We start from the raw sequence: 19,038 nt of genomic DNA, 5'->3' as shown, positions 1-19,038 counted from the left end.
ACAGCTGACACGAGAGCTCTGCAAAGAGCCGAAGGTTGGCCTAACGTGGAATCCATCCTCCCCTCCCTGCTGGAGCTCAGTGGGGAAGGGACGGTGCCGTCCACAGGGTGGGGCGTGGTCAGAAAGGTGGCTACACAGCGACCCAGGGTTCTAACCCACCCAATCACTGGCATGGAGGAAGCTTTGTAAAAGAGGAAGAAAGCTGCTCAATATGTGTTATGACAAAGACAATGCAGCATGGCCACTGCAGTCAACACACAAATCTTGGAGCCACTTTGCTTAGAACCACATGGGTGTGCTCTTCCCATGATCCACTGCAGTGTGCTGCTGAGAGCAGCAACCACTGATTTTCTGACACAGAAACCAAACTTACGGTCACCAAAGGGGAAGGGGGGGATAAATTAGGAGATTGGGATTAACGTATACACACTACGGTATATAAAAGAGATAAACAACAAGGACCTACTGTAGAGCACACGGAACTATATTCAATATCTTGTAATAACACATAATGGAAAGGAAATCAGAGAATGGATCTGAATATATATATATGTATACATATGTATATATCGATACATACACATTTATATAACTGAATCACTTTGTTGTACACCTGAAACTAATGCATTATAAACAACTATACTTCAATAAAAAAAGAAACAAACCATAACAAAACAAAAAATAAATCACTCTGATTTTGCTAAATAGGCATCATCGGAACTGCCTTTGACCCAGTGTTTCCATGCAGAGCCCTCCCACAAGCAAGATCCTCCCTTCTTTGCCCCACAGTGTTTCTTAAGCTGGTTTGCTGGTGACCATGTAAGAAATACGTATGTTCTATCATGCACGCATCTCACACGTATGTGTAACAAAAACAAAAGTTCCGTGAACCAAGGCGTACCCTTACTTTGTGCGGGGAGTTCTCATGGTTTCTTTTTCTGCATTATTTATTCCCCACACATCGACTTGGTGATTCAGGGATGACTCTACATCCCACGAGGGGGCTGTGTCTGCAGCTGGAAAGCCCTGGTCTAAAACACCGGGCCAGTCGGGGTCCTACCTCCGGTGCGATGTAATCCGGGGTCCCACAGAAGGTCCTGGTCGTGACCCCATCCATCATGTGCTCCTTACACATCCCGAAGTCCGCGATCTTGATATGTCCTTCTGAATCCAGCATGACGTTATCTAACTTCAGGTCTCTGCAAAGAAGCGGGTGGCATCAGCATCCTTCCCGTAATGTCACATGCTTTGCTCTGCTGCTCGTGAGATAGAAGCGCCCATGAGTGGCTGCGTCCCAGTGGCACATGAACTACAGTCACGGGAGTGCTGGGACCAGGAATTAGGACTTATTTATCTTTCCATCTCTAGAGCCCAGCGTAGTGTCTAGCATGCAGCAGGTACTTAATAAATGCAGACTGAACGAATGACTAAACGACTGAGCTAGTGATTCCCAACCTTGGCTGTGCAGGTGAATCACCAGAGACCCCAAATGAGCAGCTCTGAGGAGGCCCCAGTCACCGGTTTATTAGTGTCCCACCCGGAGAGATCAGACACACAGCCAGGTATGCAAATCATGGGCTCAGAACAACCTCGCTGGGTCACCTGCGTCCCTTCCATTCTGCCCCGTGCCGTATGGTCTTCTAATTAATCTCTGCTTAACACTGGAGAACGTTCTCCCTTCATTGTGACCAAGAGCGGGAGGAACCGAATCCAGCAGTCGTCCCCGTCCCCTCCCGGCTCCCCGTGCCCCTCTGCGGAGCATCGCCAACAGAAATGCAGCTTTCATTGGCCCCTCACCTCTGTGCCAAGTCAAAGGCAGAGGAAGGAGCTGGCAGGGAAAAGAAAAGCATGTTTTCTTGCGGAAGCAGAAATGAGATAAACGATCTTCTGAGGTCCGGAAACCAGAAGGTGGTTCGGATTTGCCCGGAGGCTGCGGAAAGAATGGTGGTCCCTGCAGGTCTCCGTGACCCGGGGCGTGGTGGTGGTGGTGGGGGTCCGTTCCACGTTCTAAGTCCCCATCACAGAACTCATACCCACAGAACCCAGAGGTCCAGCAAAGCCTCCACAGTGCTGCGGCCAGCAGGGCTTCGATACACACCTATAAATGATTCCTCTTTTATGAAGAAAGAACAACCCAATGGAAATCTCTGCTGCGTAGAACCTGCAAAAGAAAACGCCTGTCAGGTGTCTGGCTTGCTTTCTTTGGCCTCCTGGATACTTTTTACCCTCAAGATCGGGCATCGAAATGGCAAAAGAGTGGGAGACCCTGGATGACCAGAGATCAGCACTGCCCTGCATGTGTCGTCAACCCTCTGCCGTTTTATGACTCCAACTTCCCCAAGGAATGATACAGCTAGTAAAATCAATGAAGCAGGTTTATTACCTGCCCCCAAATAAACGCTTCTTGTCTGGGGCAGGTAGACAGGTAATTACTGCTTAAAAGACATTTTGAATACGATCTTTTAAAGAATGGCTGTCTGCTAGGCTGTTCTATGTCAGGGCTACGGTAGATTGGAGCAAATTTCCATTTTCCTATTCAAGGGCAGAATACATTAGTGTTTGAAAATACACTTATGCCCTGGAAGACAAAGGACAGTGTGTGATGATCTCTGCAGGTGGTTTACTCACCCCCTCACCCCTACCCCAAGTGCTGAGAGAAATGGGACCCACGCCAGGATTCAGACCTGATGCACCCTTTTTATTTTTTCAATATTCTTACAATTTTAAAAAATTTATTTATTTATTGGCCGCGAGGCACGTGGGATCTTAGTTCCCCGTCCAGGGATCGAACTCGCGTCCCCTACATTGGAAGTGCAGAGTCTTAACCGCTGGACCGCCAGGGAAGCCCCCTGATGCACCCTTTTAAATAATTCATAATAAAAAGCAGTTACTGCCTTCACTTCAAAATTGTTCATGGGTCAATATCTGAAACTCTGAGTAAGTGCTGAAGCAGGTTTTAAAATTTGCACAGCGTTTAGGAGTTCTTGACGTCTAAGACACAAGATGCTGCCTGTGTAAACGTCATACCCCGGAGGCTTCAAATAAGCACACGTGGGCTTCCCTGGTGGCGCAGTGGTTGAGAGTCCGCCTGCCGATGCAGGGGACACGGGTTTGTGCCCCAGTCCAGGAAGATCCCACATACCGCAGAGCGGCTAGGCCCGTGAGCCATGGCCACTGAGCCTGCACATCCGGAGCCTGTGCTCCGCAACGGGAGAGGCCACAACAGTGAGAAGCCCGCGTACCACAAAAAAAATAAAAATAAAAATAAAAAAGCACACGTGTTTACATGAGCAGAGAAACAACACCAAACCCTCAGCGGGGGGCAGGAGGGCACCTCTGAGGGCTGGCAGGGGGCGGAGGAGGGAGAAGAGAAGGGGTCACAGGTGACTGTCATATGATTTTTTTCATGCTTTGCTGTATTTTTAAAGTGAAAAACTTTCCAGCAGCACAAATACAAGGGAATGGTACTAAGTGGGACGGCCTGTTAGTTCATGATGGAAGGTGGCTCTTCTGCCCTTGGCTCTTTACAGCTCTGTGCTGTCAAGCTTCATTCTGTAACCTGTGCATTTTAATGCTCTGTAACTAACAACACGAGAGACAGGGCCATCCGCCCCTCGGTTTTGAGCGTCCCCAAGAATGCCCCATTCTGTCTCCAGTGAGCCTTCCCCAGACCGGCTCACCCCGCACGGACCGGAAGTGCCCCAGGCTTATCTTTCAGACTGAACATCGGCCAGAACCCAATTAACGTTTGCCCACTCGATTCATCAGGGCACCTGCGCACTGGGCATCCTCACTCTGGGGACAAAAGAGCTGTGTGTTTAGATCTGCTTCTGTGAGTTTCCCGGGACTTCCTGGCTCCTGGAAAATGGGGTGATTCTTCAGGTCTCAAAGCCTCACCTCTAGATGGATGACTCTGTCTTCCCCTGGAGCCCACATCTCTCTCCGGGGCTGCCGATCTATGCATCCCACTGAGACCTTCTAATGATCCCCTGCAACCTCCTCCTCCGGATGGCTGCCCCTCCCCAGTCTACAGACGGGCAGCACCTGGAGAGGCTTCTCTCTCCTCACCCCCAGGCACCAAGTTCTGGTTTTCTTCTTCCAGAAAGTGTCTCCATACACTGGCTAGTCTTAGGCTCCAGCCTTTGTCCTCCACACAGACTGTCACCTGCCCCGCCTCCACCGGCCATCCTTCCATCTCCTCTTGGCCAGGGCCCTGTGGAAACTTCACCTGATGCTGTCAGGCCCCCCTGAGGCCCCTTCCAGGCTCTCTTGTTCCCCAGCCAGGCCCTCTGCTCGGCCCATCACCCAGAGCCCCTTTATTTGTTCAACTAATGACTGAATGGCTCGATCGACAAGGGTGGAATGGGGTGACAGGCCATCTATACACCTGCATCTCCAACTTGCCGGAAGTAGAATAAACTGCTCCGGAGGAGACGTTTAGGTGGACCCTGTCCACCGACCTGCCCCCGGGAAGGTAACAGTGCTCCACCCCAATCCGGGCCCAGCCCCACTTCCAGATCCCCCCGGCAGAGGTTCTCGGGCGGGAGTGGGGCGCGGTCTACGTTCGGGGACTTTACAAACTACTCACACTGCTTGCGGTTCCTTAAATTTTCCCACTTGCTGGATGTGGTACATGAGGTCCCCGCCATTGACGTATTCCATGACGAAGTACAGCCGATCCTGAGGACCAAGGTGGACAGGTGAGTGGGTTGACGGCAGCAGGGTGGCGGCCTCCACCCTCCCAACTGTGCTCTGCTGTCTCGTTAGGAAAACATGGGCCACACTGGCGGGTTCGCCCAGTAGAGCCAGTCACGGTGTTCTCCCCCAAATAAAGAATAAGTACTAAGCCCTATTGCGTGAGGGCCTTGGGACGTATAGAGTCACGACGTAACCCTGAAACGACGGGTTATGTCAGCCTGTCTGCTCCCGATCACAGGAGTGGCCTCAAACTTTCTTCCCTCTTCTCCTACACACAGGATACACTTCTAAGTTAGGGACGGCGTGAAGGATCCATATGGGCCCATTACTTCATCTTAACCAGTGTTCTGGTTCGCAACGTCTACGAGGCAATGCCACAGTAACGTATCGTGTTTACCCAGATGCTCCTGAGAGCAAAGCTCGTGGTGAGGTCGGGCTTGTACGTTACAGGTGCTCAGTGGTGTTGACTGTGAGGGATGGGACTGTACGCAGAGAGGTTAACCCAATGTTCTCTTTATGCCCAAGTGTTGTTTTTCATTTTCTCTGTCACTGATATGCTAAGTGTTGGCCCCATGAAGCCCATACATCACAGAACTAAGTAAATCTGCATATTTATGAGGACAATACGCTGGGACAGATGGGGAGACTGAGCGGGTGTAAGAGGAAGTAACAGCACAGCACAAGGTAAGAGCTGACCTCTGCTCTCTTCCAGAAAACACCACCATTTCACAGAGGTTATTATACATTAAAGTCGTGCACAGGAAAAAAGAAAAATGTTGGAGCTGCTGCTAACAGCCAGGGAAATGGCTCTGGGAGCTTCAATCTCTCGCTTTCCTGTTACAAACTTTAATTTCAATTTTACTTCTCTGCTTTGCAGCTTTCCAGAGCTTAATCAGTGTAACCAGGGTTACGGGATCTGGACTGGGTTTCTTTCTCTTCTCTGCCTATCGCTAACTTCCCTCCTTGGCGCTACCTAGGAGCTGCTGCTGGGAGCAGAGGGCCGGCCGGCTGCAGGCAGTAGGCTGACCCGCAGTGGCCAGGGCCCGACCCTGCGGCCCCACTGTCCACCCGAGGCTCCAGGGTGCTGCTTTGCTAGTAGCCACGACGGCTACTGAGTACTGAGCCACGTCTGCAGGAGGACAGCCGCGGAGGCCTGCAGAGCCCATCTTTGGGAAAGGCGTCACTGTGGTGCCATCTAAATGTTTATATTTCTTGTAGGTTACTCGCAAGCACCACGCCAGGGTCCCATAATCGGCTGACCAGCGCTTTGGAAATTATTTTGTCCTCTCTTTAGTTAACCTATATGGCAGGGCTCAGCAAACGTTTTCTGTAAAGGGCCCGACAGTGAATATTTTAGGCTCTGTGTGTGTCTTGTAACTACTCAGCTCTGCCTTTGCAGCACGAAAGCGGCAGATGCTGGGTAAGTGAAGGGGCAGGGCTGTGTCCCAAGAGAACTATTTATGGACCTTGAAATCAGAATTTCATCTAATGCTCGCATGTCACAAAACAGTACTTTGTCTAAACCTTTCGCAGAGCTCACAGGCCATACAAAACAGGCCAGGCGGCGCCCCCTGCTGTGCGCATTCAAGAACATACTCTGTCACGACAGTGGGTCTCCTGATGCTCTGACAGAGGGACTCGGGGGTCTTAACAAGCCAGGACTGTGAGTTACTGTTTTGTCTCTCTAAGTCTTAACATTGCCTGGTGTGTGTTAAGGAAACCTTTGCTCTAAGCATTCACGGAACTAAATGGAAGTAACACTAAGTCTCTAAGTAGGGCACATCACAGAGGGGGATGCCCCGAATCCACTAGTGGTTCCCAGGCTGCTCGGCAGAGGAGGACGTGGGGCTGAGAGGTCCCCACGCTTTGTCTGTTTCCAGCCTCTTCCCAGGCGGAAGGCTGGCTCGGACCCCGAGGACGCTGTGTGACTGGGGGCAGCTCCCGAGGGCCCTTACCACCGTCTGGAAGCAGGAGTGCAGCTGCGTCAGGAACGGGGGCTTGTCCGACAGGGCCAGCACCCGCTTCTCCACCATGGTGCACTCCACGTCGTCGTCCTGGATCACCACGTCCTTCTTCAGGATCTTGATGGCATACAGCTCCTCCGTCCCCTTCCTGTCCGCCAGCATCACCTGCGGGCACACCGAGGGCAGCCTGAACCTCCCGGCACACGGCTGGCACGGGGGCGGGGGGCCGCTCGGGCGGTGCGTGTGGACTCGGCAATGTTAACAAAGCTCCACCTCGTGTGCCGGTCTTGAAATACTGCACATCGCTGCGCATGAAATTCCTCAGGCTGCCTAGCTTCTACGCTGCCAGGGTTTATGCTCCGTGTGGGCTGTGGCTGCACAAGGGCACCACGGCAGCCGCTGAAAGGGGCACTCAACATTCTCTGCAGGAGTCGTGCGTCTAGCACGTCTCACAGGAGCATCGTCAGAGCAGAGATGTGGCTGACCTTTGTACACTTCTCACAAGTCAGGAGCCAAGTCCGGAAAAAAGGGGGCAGGATCAAAATCAGCTCCTGGATCTATCATGAGGTATGGGACCAGAGAAGCAAACGTAGGTACACAGGCCGACCACTGAAGAAACCCAGTTCAGCATCTGTTAATGATTACGTCTGCTTACTATGAGTCAACATTCAATTTTTAGTTGTGAAAGCTACTCGTCCAACATCTTGGAGCACCCACTCCATCATGCACCCAGAAACGGAGACACACCGGGAGCCTCGTGTGGCTTTTTGGATACAGTTGTTTTTAATGAAATGGAACTGGGAAACCACTGAGAAATGTGTGCAGAGCACAGGGAATCTAAAGGGCTGCTCTGGAATCCTCGGGGAGAATGGGACTGACCCCAACGTTCTCTGCCAAAGCCCGGCCCCGCCGTGGACCCGGTTCTCTTACCTTCCCGAAGCTGCCCTTGCCCAGCACCATGAGGAAGTTGAAGTCGGTGAGTTTCACTCTGTCGAGGTTGTTGGAAGGCTGTCTCCTGTCCTCAGGACTGATGACTTTGTTGCCAGCAGGGCCGAGCTTGGCTTTCTAAACAACAAGCACACACGTGAAAACCTCCAGTCGTTCTACCAGGGAAAAAAGTGACAGAAAACTCTGTGGCTGAGCTGGATACTGTGTGGGGATGGGATGGGGTGAGAAAGGGAACCAGGGTGAGGAAGCATCTCTTCCTACCTCCGTGGCTATACTCACCCTAAGGGCAACATTTTCAAAGGAGCAAAGAGTTGCCCGTACTCATCACAAGACGACTCTCTATGTCTTTTTTTCTTTAATTAATTAATTAATTATTTTGGGGGGCTGCATTTGGGCCTTCGTTGCTGCGCACAGGCTTTCTCTAGTTGCAGCGAGCAGGGGCTACCCTTCACTGCGGTGCACAGGCTTCTCATTGCGGTGGTTTCTCTTGTTGTGGAGCACGGGCTCTAAGCACGCGGGCTCAGTAGTTGTGGCTTGCGGGCTCTAGAGCGCAGGCTCAGTAGTTGTCTTGACGGGCTTAGTTGCTCTGCAGCATATGGGATATTCCCGGTCCAGGGCTCGAACCCGTGTCCCCTGCATTGGCAGGTGGATTCTTAAACCACTGCGCCACCAGGGAAGCCGACTCTTTATGTCTTTAAATGAGAATCAAGTCACAGGGCTCTGGCAAGGGAGGGTTAATTCTCATCCAGGGATGGAAAGGTTAACTTCTTGGGGAAAACGGGGCTTTGTGACAGTTAATGTAATAAAAGAAATAAACTGTGTACTGATGCTTTCCTTATTTGCAGATTTTCCAACTTAAGATTAATCTGCAGAAACCCATGCAGAAAGGGAGAGTGTGTCCTCTGGAGAAAAACCGCTTAAATGGCAGGCCATGAGGATGATTTATTGCAACTTTAAAAGGCACAGTAAGAAGAACAGAGGGTTGGTTTTTTTTTTTTTTTTTTAAGGTAAAGAGTTGGACTCATGAAGAATGGTGACATGTAAGAGCATCTGGTTTCCCACGAAGCCCACAGTGCTGTTTGCATCTGAAGAATCCTGGGTCGTGACCTGTGAGTTACCCAAAGGAGTTCTCATCTCCACTAGACTCATGCTGTGTAAAGACCACCCCTCGTTACTCTCACGGGGAGTTAAGAGTCTCAGGTCAGAGGCGAAAGGTGCAGAGAAGGCAAGGCAAGGGGATCACACGGGGGCGTCTGAGCCGGTGGAGGAGCCTGTGGAGGCCCTGGAGCAGGTGCGGGCTTCCCCACAGGCCGAAATCCACCTGCCAGGGAGAGGCCAGTTGCCGGTCAGCAGCTGGAAAGGCAGCCCTGGGCCAAATGGCAAAGACTCTTGCTCTGGCCCTGTTCTTAATGAGGGGGTCCAGCAGACCTGAGCAAGGGAAGCTCTGGCTCCCAAGAAGATGGCAGGAGGTGGAGAAGGCTCTCGAGAGCTTTCGTGTATGACCAGAGCGGCCCCAGCCCTTGCAGGGAAACGTGGGATTACTTCTTTAGCAGCAGAGGAGGCTCTCGAGGGATCACCCACCCTCCCCATGCGCAGGAGCCCCTCATCCACAGTTACTGAGGGAGCTGCTTGCAGCCGGCTCTGCTGGGGAGGATCCGCGTTTGCAGAAGGAGCCCGTCAGCCGCCTCCGCAGCCCCAGGCCCGGTCCCGCACTCGGCACGAGCTGTGCACTCAGCATTATGGTAGAAGGAAGTAAGAAATGAAGCCCGATCGTGTTCATCACATGCTGGGCTGTTAGGTGACGCTTTTCTCTGATCAAAATAACCCATTCGTAGAGAGATCAAACCCTGGGGCTTGAGTGCTAGCTCGGATGAACTGAGTGAGCCCATCTAAGCAGAGGCACTAAAACATGGGGGAAAGATGGCCCCACTCTTTTGCTTCAAGGCTGGAAGTATTTAAGGCAGTTGTACTAGGGCCGCGGTGACAGCGCATGTGCGAGGTGGCAGGAAAGACGTGTGGACCCGGGGACCACGGGAAACACGGATGCTCTACAGAAATAAAACTGGAAGGAGACCTCAGCAGGCCTCCCCGTCGACAACGGGTGGAAGGAATTTTCAGACAGACTCGTGAGAAGGAGCCAGGACGTAACCACGTGGGTTACATTCACCCTCCCGTCAACTGCAGGACCAGCCCTGTCCTCCAAACATCGGCCCAAGAATGATTCCAACTTGATAAGCCTTCCAGTTTGTGCCTAAATTTAGATAATCAGGAAGTTCAAGATGGGAATACCGACTATGCTCCTCTATTCTGTTCTTCCGATGGCTACAAAGAAAAAAGGGATCAGAAAGAGGTACAGAGACTTTAATTTCATCGGGAACTTCATGATGATGTCTGAAAAGGCCCAAATGCAGTGGCCTCACGCTTCGAGGTGCTGGAACAGCTGAGGAGCAGCAGGAACATGCCTGCTGCCGCCGAGCGCAGCTGAGGCCCTGAGCAGGTGCCCCCGGTGGCCCCAGTGGCCCTGCCCAACCGTCCCTGCCCCTCCCTCCTCTGGCGCTTCAACTCCAGTGCAAGAGGGGACACGGGCTGATGCAGCGAGGCCTCCAACCTGACGCGGGGCTCACATGCCCGCATCCGCCGCCTGTACCAGGGCCGCGGCCTTGGTCTCATTCCAGGGACAGGATACCCCCGCAGTCAGGTGCTCGGGGACCTCTGAAGCCCGGATGCTGCTCTGAAATCAGTGTGTAGGATCTGGGAGGGACGACTGGCCACGAGAGACCCTGACTCCCAGGCGGGCCACGAGCCCGTGGCCACGGTCGGCCCCCAGCGCGGGGAGGCCCCCAGCCCCAGGCGGCCGGAGGAAGAAGTGGCCTGGGGCCTTCAAGCAGCAGCCCTGCCCCCGAGTGCAGTTCGCCCCACAGACCCCTCGGCCTCAGCCCGCACAGGATGCCCCCGGCCCAGGCCCTGCGGCCACCGCAGCTCTGCGCTTTCAAAGCAGCTCTCCGAACGGCAGAAAATCCCACAAGCTCAGAATCTCATTATTCTGGGTGGGCCTGACCTGGGGCTGGAGGAGACCCCGGTGGATCCCTTGGGAGATGCGTCTCTGGGGGTGGCAGCGAGGCCTGGGGGCCGGAGGGCAGAGGACCCCAGGAGGGGCGTGGGCACTGGCCCGACCCCCGCCTTCTCATCCATCCCCCCAAGCTGTCTGCGTGCGGCTCCACCCCGGCCTGTGCCCCCTCCCCAGGGTCCAGCTCACCTATCACGTGGTCCTGCTCTTCTCCCCCGTGGCACCCTGGTCTCCTCCTAACAGCTCCCAGGGCAGCTGGTATTTATTTACTGCGTCTTTATGTGATTGAGGTCTCACTCGACAGCGAACCTGTCATGCCAGATCCGCCTTCAGACTCGTCCAGAATCCGCCCTCTCCTCAGGGCCTCCTTCTCGACCTCTCTGGCCAGTCTGGTCACCACCCCCCCTCGCCACTCGCTGGTCTCCCCGCTTCCACCCTACCCCCCGTCCGCTACCTGCAGGGATCCTGTTCCAGGGGATCCTGTCCTGGTCCCCGACGTCCCGTCTGGTGGAGAGAAAGGCCGAGCCCTCCTAGTGGATGAGGAGCCCTGGCTGGCCTACCTCGGACCTTAACCGCCACCCCTCTGGCCGTCTGTCCGGCCTCGGATCTTTGGTTGCCCTTCCCACAGGGGCCTCGCTGTCTGGTTTGTCCCCAAATCCAGCTCAAGTGGCACCCTTCTGTCTTCCTGGTGTCTCCATCCTGGGATCTCCAACCTGGGGCCGACAGGGTCTGTGACCGGTCCCCATGCCCTGAACCTCTGACTCTGCGCCCCTGTGCTTGCCTGGACTGGCCCACAGCTGCTGTCACGGATGTCATGTCATGCCACGCCACGTTTCCCCAGCAGGGCTGAGCCCTGTTCCCAGTTGAACTCTTGTTCTCAAAACCTTATGGCAGAGTTGGCTTCCAGGAGAACCTCAACACACACTTGTACCTTCTTCTTGGATTTGCTGATCTGTCTTCCTCACTAGACTGTGAGGCCCTGGAAGACAGGGACCATCTTATTCATGTCTGTATCTTCAGGCCCAGCAGTCGTGGGGCCCGTGATTATACACTCACTGAATATCTCATTCACTCACTCAGACATGTGAATTCATGGGGAGCACTGGGACTGACAGAATCGGACGAGGCCGAACCACGAGCTGTACAGTCAGCCTGCAGCTGGGGCTCGTGGGGGAGATGACAAACGTTAACACAGAAAGGCAGCAGTTACCAGGTGGTCGCTTCCGAGAGCTGCCCTGACGCTGTGCATCTGGACGTTCATAGCTGGGCACAATTCCTTCCCTCACGCCGTCACTGGTCAAGCTGGGGCAGCCACAGGGAGGGGTCACGAGGGCATCCCAGCCTTCACGGAGGATGACCACGTGGTGCCCTCCCCAGAGGCCACGCCAGCCCGGCCAGCAGGCCCTTGGAAGAGCTTCTCTGCAGGGACACGCTTCCCATGAGAGGACCCGCTGGGATCTTGGACTGAAGAACAGCAATGACCTTCTGAGTCCAGCCGGCCTCGGAGCAGGACAGAGAGACCTGCCCTTCCCGGCCTGCATACTGTTGACAGAACTCCGGGTGTCAGGAACGTAACTCAGACTCCACCAGGAGTGCAAACAAAATCAGTATATGTCCAGGGATAGAGGGTCTCGCGGCAGAGCTGTGGGAAAACCCATGAGGCATCAGAACAATCGTGCTGACATCTCTAGCTCACAGCAACGTAAACACGACCCAGCCCAGTCTGATGCCCTGTGGGGTCCGTGAGCAGATGGGAATCCAAATCACGGAGACCGGAAAGCCGGATACCTCCTGAAGGCTGAAATTCAGAGGAGAGAGAACATCACCAAGGCTGCCGATGCTCCATGCTGAGAAAGCTCAGATCCTGAGTGAAGAAAGTTGTTGGAGGGCCGGGCTCTGAGCCGCAGCCGATGGCATGGAGCTGCAGTAAGGTCCCGTCCTCCACTCCTGCAGGTGGGACGCCTCTCAGGCCTGACGTCCTGTGTTAATTTCTCTGGCGAGCAGCAGCCCAGAGTTCGCAGTCCGAGTCCCAGCTCAGCACACACAGCGTGTGGCCGGGCACAAGCCCCTGAGCCCCTCGGAGCCTCTGGTCCATCCTCCCGTCGGATGATCCTGCTGGCCTTCCTCTCGCAGGGCTCTTGGGAGGAGCAGATGCCAGGACGTCTGGCACGGTAACTGGTACCCAGCAAGGGCTCGACGTGTGGCACCTCTCATTTTTCTTCCTAGTCACCTCCATTTTCCCAAGAGGGCCTAGTGGAGCCCAAGCACAGAGTCTCTGCTCAGCACACAGTGGGTCTTCAGAACCCCCGGGTCCTCGTGTGTGACTTCAGAACACGGTAGCATGTGTTCTACAAATATCTGTGTGTCTGTCATGCCTCAGACATGAGGGCTAGGTGCTAAGGAAACCAGATCAATAAGTAGCCTCTCCTCTGAAGAACTTGCAGTGCAAAGGTCCTGTGGTCCATGGACTGGCCACATCAGCATCACCAGGCGGCTTGTCAGAAATGCAGCCTCTCGACCCCGCCCCAGATCTACCAAATCAGAACATGCTTTTTCAACAAGACCCTCAAGTGGTTCCTGCACACATTTAAAGCTTGAGATGTGCTGATCTAAGACAATCGAAATGTTCCTCCCCCAGATTAAATGATCCCAAGACTGTTTTCACCTCTAAACACCTTCAATTATCATATAAGTCAAGGTCAGCTCTGGAAAGAGCCCCTGACTTGGATTCTAAAGAGCTTGGATCAAATCTTGCCCTCATCCATATTCGCTGTGTGAGCCTGGGCAGATTACATGGCCTCTCTGGGGCTTGGGTCCCTCACGTTTAATACGGGGGTGATAAGACCTCTATATCCCTGGGTGACGCTGCAGATGAAACGAGGAATCCTTTTGGAGGGCCACCACCGCAGCTCCTCACAACACACCCTTCAGCTTGGTCTCCTTTCCTTTGCCCCGGGAGGGAGACACTGTCGGTGCCTACCCCAGGCTCCTGGCACACACCTGATCCCTCACAGCGGGTGGAAGGCCTCTGTGAGCAGCTGCAGGCTGCCTGGTGCGTGGACCAGAAACCCTGTGCCCCGTGGGTATCTGTCGGGGCTGCAGACAGACTCCCCAGGGGCTTGGGACCTGTGGGGAGGTCGAGGCATGTCCCCGGGGGCTTCTGTGCCCTCCTGGTGGGCAGGACAGGAAACCGGTGTCAGCAACTGCTCACCCTGATTTCTGAAGAATCTTATGTAGCCCCCGAAGAGGCTGGGCTAGGACTAGGTGCAGGAAAAGATCTCAACTTATTAAAATGGCATAGAAAGTTTTAAAAGAGGAAATAAAAATGGAAACTATGTATAGCGTTGCAGAATGTAATAGTGACTTTAAATGCTGAAGCTTTAGCATGCCCCCCCTTTTTTTTTCAACTAGACTGAAACACAGCATGGTTTATTGGCTATGATTAAACAACTGAGAACCCAGGATCCTTAGGTTCCTTGAAAGATGGCATATCAGCGTGAGGCCCAGTCTGGTATCATGGTGCTAACTGGATTACCAGGACCCGAGAACAGGCAGTACTGTTTCCCCATCGGAAAATTTACTAATAGCCGACATGTGTCTCATTTTATACGACAGATATATTCTTGTGAAGTCATAACCGTCTGCCGTCACTGAAAGGGTTCACAATTTAAAGGACTCCTAGCGTGGCGTTTCTATAAATCACACAGAGTGAGTCGGAATACCGTGGAGGCCCCCAGTGGGTCTATCCTGCAATCACACAGCCTTTGGGGAACCCTCTGAAGTTTGCTTCCACGTTTAACTACATTCTAGTCGTTCCTATTTGGTAAAAGTGTTTTTGATAACACACATAGTATTTGCTAGCATAGTAGAAAATATGGCTTTGATGGATATATTTACCATAGATGTTAGTAAAGTGTAGAGAGAGGAACCTGATGATAGAAGGTTCTTCCTATTCTAAGATTCCAAAGGCAGACAGGCCAACAATGACCAGGTGTAGGTGCAGAAGAATACTTGTAAATTTCTTCTACAATTTTTTTTTCTGCTATAAAAATGTTCTGTGTCTGTATCTGTACATCTGAACAAACTTGGCAACATAAGACTGATGGTGTTTTGGTGCTGCTCCATCAACCAGGGCGTGGGTAACAGAAAGAGCCAGGCCATGTATAACCACGGGCCCCGCACAGCATCCTGCCTCTAAGGTGAGGTGTTCACCTGCAACCAGAGCAACGTTAATTACCTATCACTTACGGGTGGAATCTAAAATACGACACAAATGACCTTATCTACGAAACAGAAACAGACACACAGACACAGAGGACAGACTGGTGGTTGCCAAGGGGAACGGGGTGGGGGAGGGAGGGATTGGGAGTTTGGGGTTCGCAGGTGCAAACTAGTGTATACAGGATGGATAAACAAGAGGTCCTACTGTATAAGCACAGGGAACTATATTCAATATCCTATGATAAACCACATGGAAAAGAATATAAAAAAAGAACATACATATGTATAACTGAATCACTTTGCTGTACAGCAGTAATTAACGTAGCATTGTAAATCAACTATACTTTAATAACATATATATTTTTTTCTTTTAAAAGAGAAATCAGGGTTTCCCTGGTGGCACAGTGGTTGAGAGTCCGCCTGCTGATGCAGGGGACACGGGTTCGTGCCATGGTCCGGGAAGATCCCACATGCCGCAGAGAGGCTGGGCCCGTGAGCCACGGCCGCTGAGCCTGCGTGTCCGGAGCCTGTGCTTCGCAACGGGAGAGGCCACAGTGAGAGGCCCGCGTACCGCAAAAAAAAAAAAAAAAAAAAAGAAAAAAGAAAAAAAAAAGAGAGAAATCAAGTGGTTTCAGAAGATAACTGCAAAGGAAAGCGTTTCCCATGACACTGTTTATGGAGTATGTCCTGTGTATTTCTCATAAGCCACAAGTCACAGCTATTACCTCGACTCAGTTAAGTGGGCAACAGGTTAAGATGATGCTACTTAATGGGCATTACAGCCTCCTGGGTAGCACAGAGTAAATAAAACGCCTGCTGTTCTCTGGCTAAATAATTTTTCATCTTCTGGAACATGCCAGGCATGCTTGCTGCCCGAGGGTCTCTGCACTTTCTCCTTCTCTGCCCACACGGGCAGGGCATTTTCCCATCTCTGCTCAGGTGATGCTTTAACCTCAAGGCTTCAACATGGCACCCTGTCGTCCCTCAAGCTCTTCTCACTACCTATTTATATATTTCTTTCTCCCTTTGTCAGAAGGAGGGCGGGAACCTCATCTTTTCTGTTCACTGATGTGTCTCCAGTGCCCAGGAGAGAGCCCAGGGTGGAATGATCCTCAAATACTTCTAGACTGAATGGAAGGATTGGGGAAGGCAATTCCTTCTAATATAAAACTTTATAAAAGGCAGAGTTATTGCTCTTAAATAATTTCTATAAGAATGCTACTTCTTGTTATATGTGTTCAGTTTAGAAAATTTAATAGGCATGTGAAAAAAAAGACAATTTAAAATATCCATTATTTTATCATGAGATAATCACTGTGAACATTTTGTGAGATACGCCTCTAATCCTCTCTCCTCATGTTTTCTTATTTGACCTGCACACAATTCTATTGTTTGTAACCTGTCTTTCCCCTGTGTATGATGTGATCTTTTTAAGCTACAGGCACTCTTCTACCGCGTGGCTTTAGGGACTGTATGATGCCCCCCGCATCACTGTGTGGCTCTCCTGCACTTGATCTAACAACTCCCCTACTGCTGGACACCTAGATTGTTTCCAATTTTCACTGTCATCAACGTGCAGATGAACAATTTTGTAATCCAAATCTCTGTGCACAACCCCGATCTCCCCAGGATAAGTTCCTGCTGTGGAATTGCCAGGTCAAGGGGTCCCGGTATTGCAAAGGCTGGTACACAAGGCCGGACACTCAAATCTGGCCATGGAAAGTCAGAGAGAAAGGGGGGGAAACCCAAAGCCTCAGGGCAGACTCATCCCTGAAGGCAGGATCTTGGTTTCTTTTAGGTCCCGTGTCTAATTCCGTGGTTGGAATCCCTAATAGGTAGCACTTCCTTTTCAGATTTGGCTTGGTCTATGTGCTTTATATCAGCCGCCAAGATGGAAGCACATCTTTACCTCCAGGTAACACGGAGAGCAGTCTTGGGAGAGAAGTTAATTGGTTCAGAGAGTTTAACAGTGGTTCTTAGGTAAGCGACCCCCCAAGTCACCCCGCCTCCTCGTCACGGCAGTACAGTCCAAACTGCAACTGCGGCCTCCCTGCAACCTGTGTCCTCCTACACACCTGTGTGGACACCTGCCCACGGGAGTTCTCTCCTGGATGTGGGAATCATGGGGAGATAGCAAATCACAGGTGTGTGCCATTCAGCTGCGGGCAGGGGCCTCAGAACTAGAGCCCTGTAGCCACAGAAAGTCCTTGAAAAGGTCAGACCTGCCTATGGTCCAGTTGAAGATGCTCCTGTCCAGAAAGCTACCTCTGCTCCGTAGGGCCACGGAGCTGGGTCATGCCTGCACCGGGCGTGGGGAGAGAAGAATGCTACCCTCCTCTCCATCAGCCCTTGAAACAAGGCCCTGGGTCAGCCTGCAGAGGGTCATTCCCCGGTGCTAAGACTGAGGGAGCTTTTAGTATTTGAAAGGAAGTTGGAAATAAGCTAATCAAGGCCAACCGTGTTGCAGATGAGGAGGCTGAGGCCCAGGGGGCCTAGTGGACATGTCTAAATCAATTTTCCTCCCTGGCTTCTGAATCCAGAACTCTGATCTTTGAATTCAGTGCTCATCCTCCTATATCTAGGGTGGGCAAACGTTTTCCATAAAGGGACAGAGAGTAAGTATTTTCTTTGCAAGCCAAATGCTGTTTCCGTCGTAGCTACTCAGCTCTGCCGTTGCAGCGTGAGAGCTACGTGAATGAACGGGTGAACGAGCATGGCTGTGTTCCAATAAAACCTTATTTACAAAAACAGGCAGCAGCCAGAATCTGGCCTGTGGGCTGCAGTTTGCCTACTCTTGTCCTCAGTCACGCAGGTTCCCAAATCGTTCATCCTCATTTGCAGTTAGATTTAAACACAATGTCTCTCTCCTTGCTAAGCCAGCAGAACGGCAACAATTAAGAACCTCAAATGCACTTGAATTAAATTACTACTCAGCCTCTTCCACGACCAGCACGGGAAAAAGCTGTTTTGCAGCCAAACAGCGTAGTGAGTGGAGTACTTGTTCGGTAGAGCAAAAATTTCTGGGGAAACCACATTAAGTCATTTTCTGAATGAGAAGTATTTTAACGGACACATCCACTTAGGCTGTTGCTGCTGCTGGACTCGCAGGCAGCCGGCAGGCCTCTGTTGTCATGGCAACCGAGCCACACTCCCAGGAGACACGCTGGACCGGTCACACATCAGCACTCTGCCCACCGTGGAAAATACAAAGCGTCTGGTTCATCTGGAACCGAGTGTTACACATCTCTCTCTAGAGTCCGGCTGTGCTGTTTTTCTGCAGGCAACCTAGTTTCCCCCCCGTCTCCCAGATTTGTCCGTTGATTGCTGACACACACCTCAGGCAGGCTCATCCACGACCATCAGGTCTCACCTGCTACAAAGGTCTTGGAAAGGCTGCCAACCTTAGTTCTCCCCAGTGGCTGAGGATCCAGACTTATGTGAGGAGCTGGAACCAAAAACTTTATCCTTTCTAAGTTGTTCCATCTGGAAAAAGACCATCTTTCTCTGACCAGGGAGCTGAGGGCACACACCCATCTAACGTCAACCTTAGAAGAAACCCTAACGGGAGTGCTCACACCGCAGCACATTACTGGTAAAGGATCTGGGGCACTTAGTCATTTTTTGAAACCTGTATCCTTCTCCTGCTAAAAACGCCCCCCTCTGGGATCAACAGGGTGCTGGCTTTGTAAGTCGGCTGGGGCAGGGTGAGAGCCGAATGAACTCATGATGCCATCAAAGTAAATGATTTTCCAGACTGCCGGCAATATTGCTTAGAAGTGGGGGAGCCTTCTCTGCGCTAAGAAAGCAGGGTAGATATGAAGTGGGCTGGACTCGGCAAGAGCAGACTGCAGGAACAACTGGGACCTCAAGGAACCCCGGGCCTCCCCGCCTTGCAGGACCATGATGATTCCCTAAAATCGAGGAACAGCTGGGAGCCCAAAGCGAGAACCTCATCTTCATGCCCATCAAAAAATAAAGAGGTGCAGTAAAGTTCACTGCTATCTTCTGGGTGCAGGTTTTTGTGGACTCTTTTATTTGCAAATCTTTACTGCCCTCTTGTGGTATTTATTTTCTGGACCGATTGCATTTTGACTAGACTCTGAGCAGAAATACGCCCAAGTTTACTAGTCTGGCCCACAG

At 52.0% G+C, this 19,038-nt stretch overlaps 1 protein-coding gene across 1 annotated transcript in view; it reads right to left on the bottom strand.

Annotated features, from left to right (window-relative positions):
* The window catches only part of PRKCA (protein kinase C alpha), a 380,941-nt gene that overhangs the window by 40,328 nt on the left and 321,575 nt on the right, over positions 1-19,038 (bottom strand). Inside the window, exons 9-13 of the mRNA XM_060082984.1 lie at positions 7,593-7,727; positions 6,654-6,827; positions 4,589-4,680; positions 2,099-2,161; positions 1,061-1,199 (exon numbers count right to left, since the gene is read on the bottom strand). Coding sequence (XP_059938967.1) covers positions 1,061-1,199; positions 2,099-2,161; positions 4,589-4,680; positions 6,654-6,827; positions 7,593-7,727 — 603 coding nt within the window. The remainder of the gene's footprint in view (positions 1-1,060; positions 1,200-2,098; positions 2,162-4,588; positions 4,681-6,653; positions 6,828-7,592; positions 7,728-19,038) is intronic.

Source organism: Mesoplodon densirostris, chromosome 18 (genome assembly GCF_025265405.1).
Source record: "Mesoplodon densirostris isolate mMesDen1 chromosome 18, mMesDen1 primary haplotype, whole genome shotgun sequence".
NCBI lineage: Eukaryota > Metazoa > Chordata > Mammalia > Artiodactyla > Ziphiidae > Mesoplodon > Mesoplodon densirostris.
This window is presented reverse-complemented; position numbering and strand designations above follow the sequence as displayed.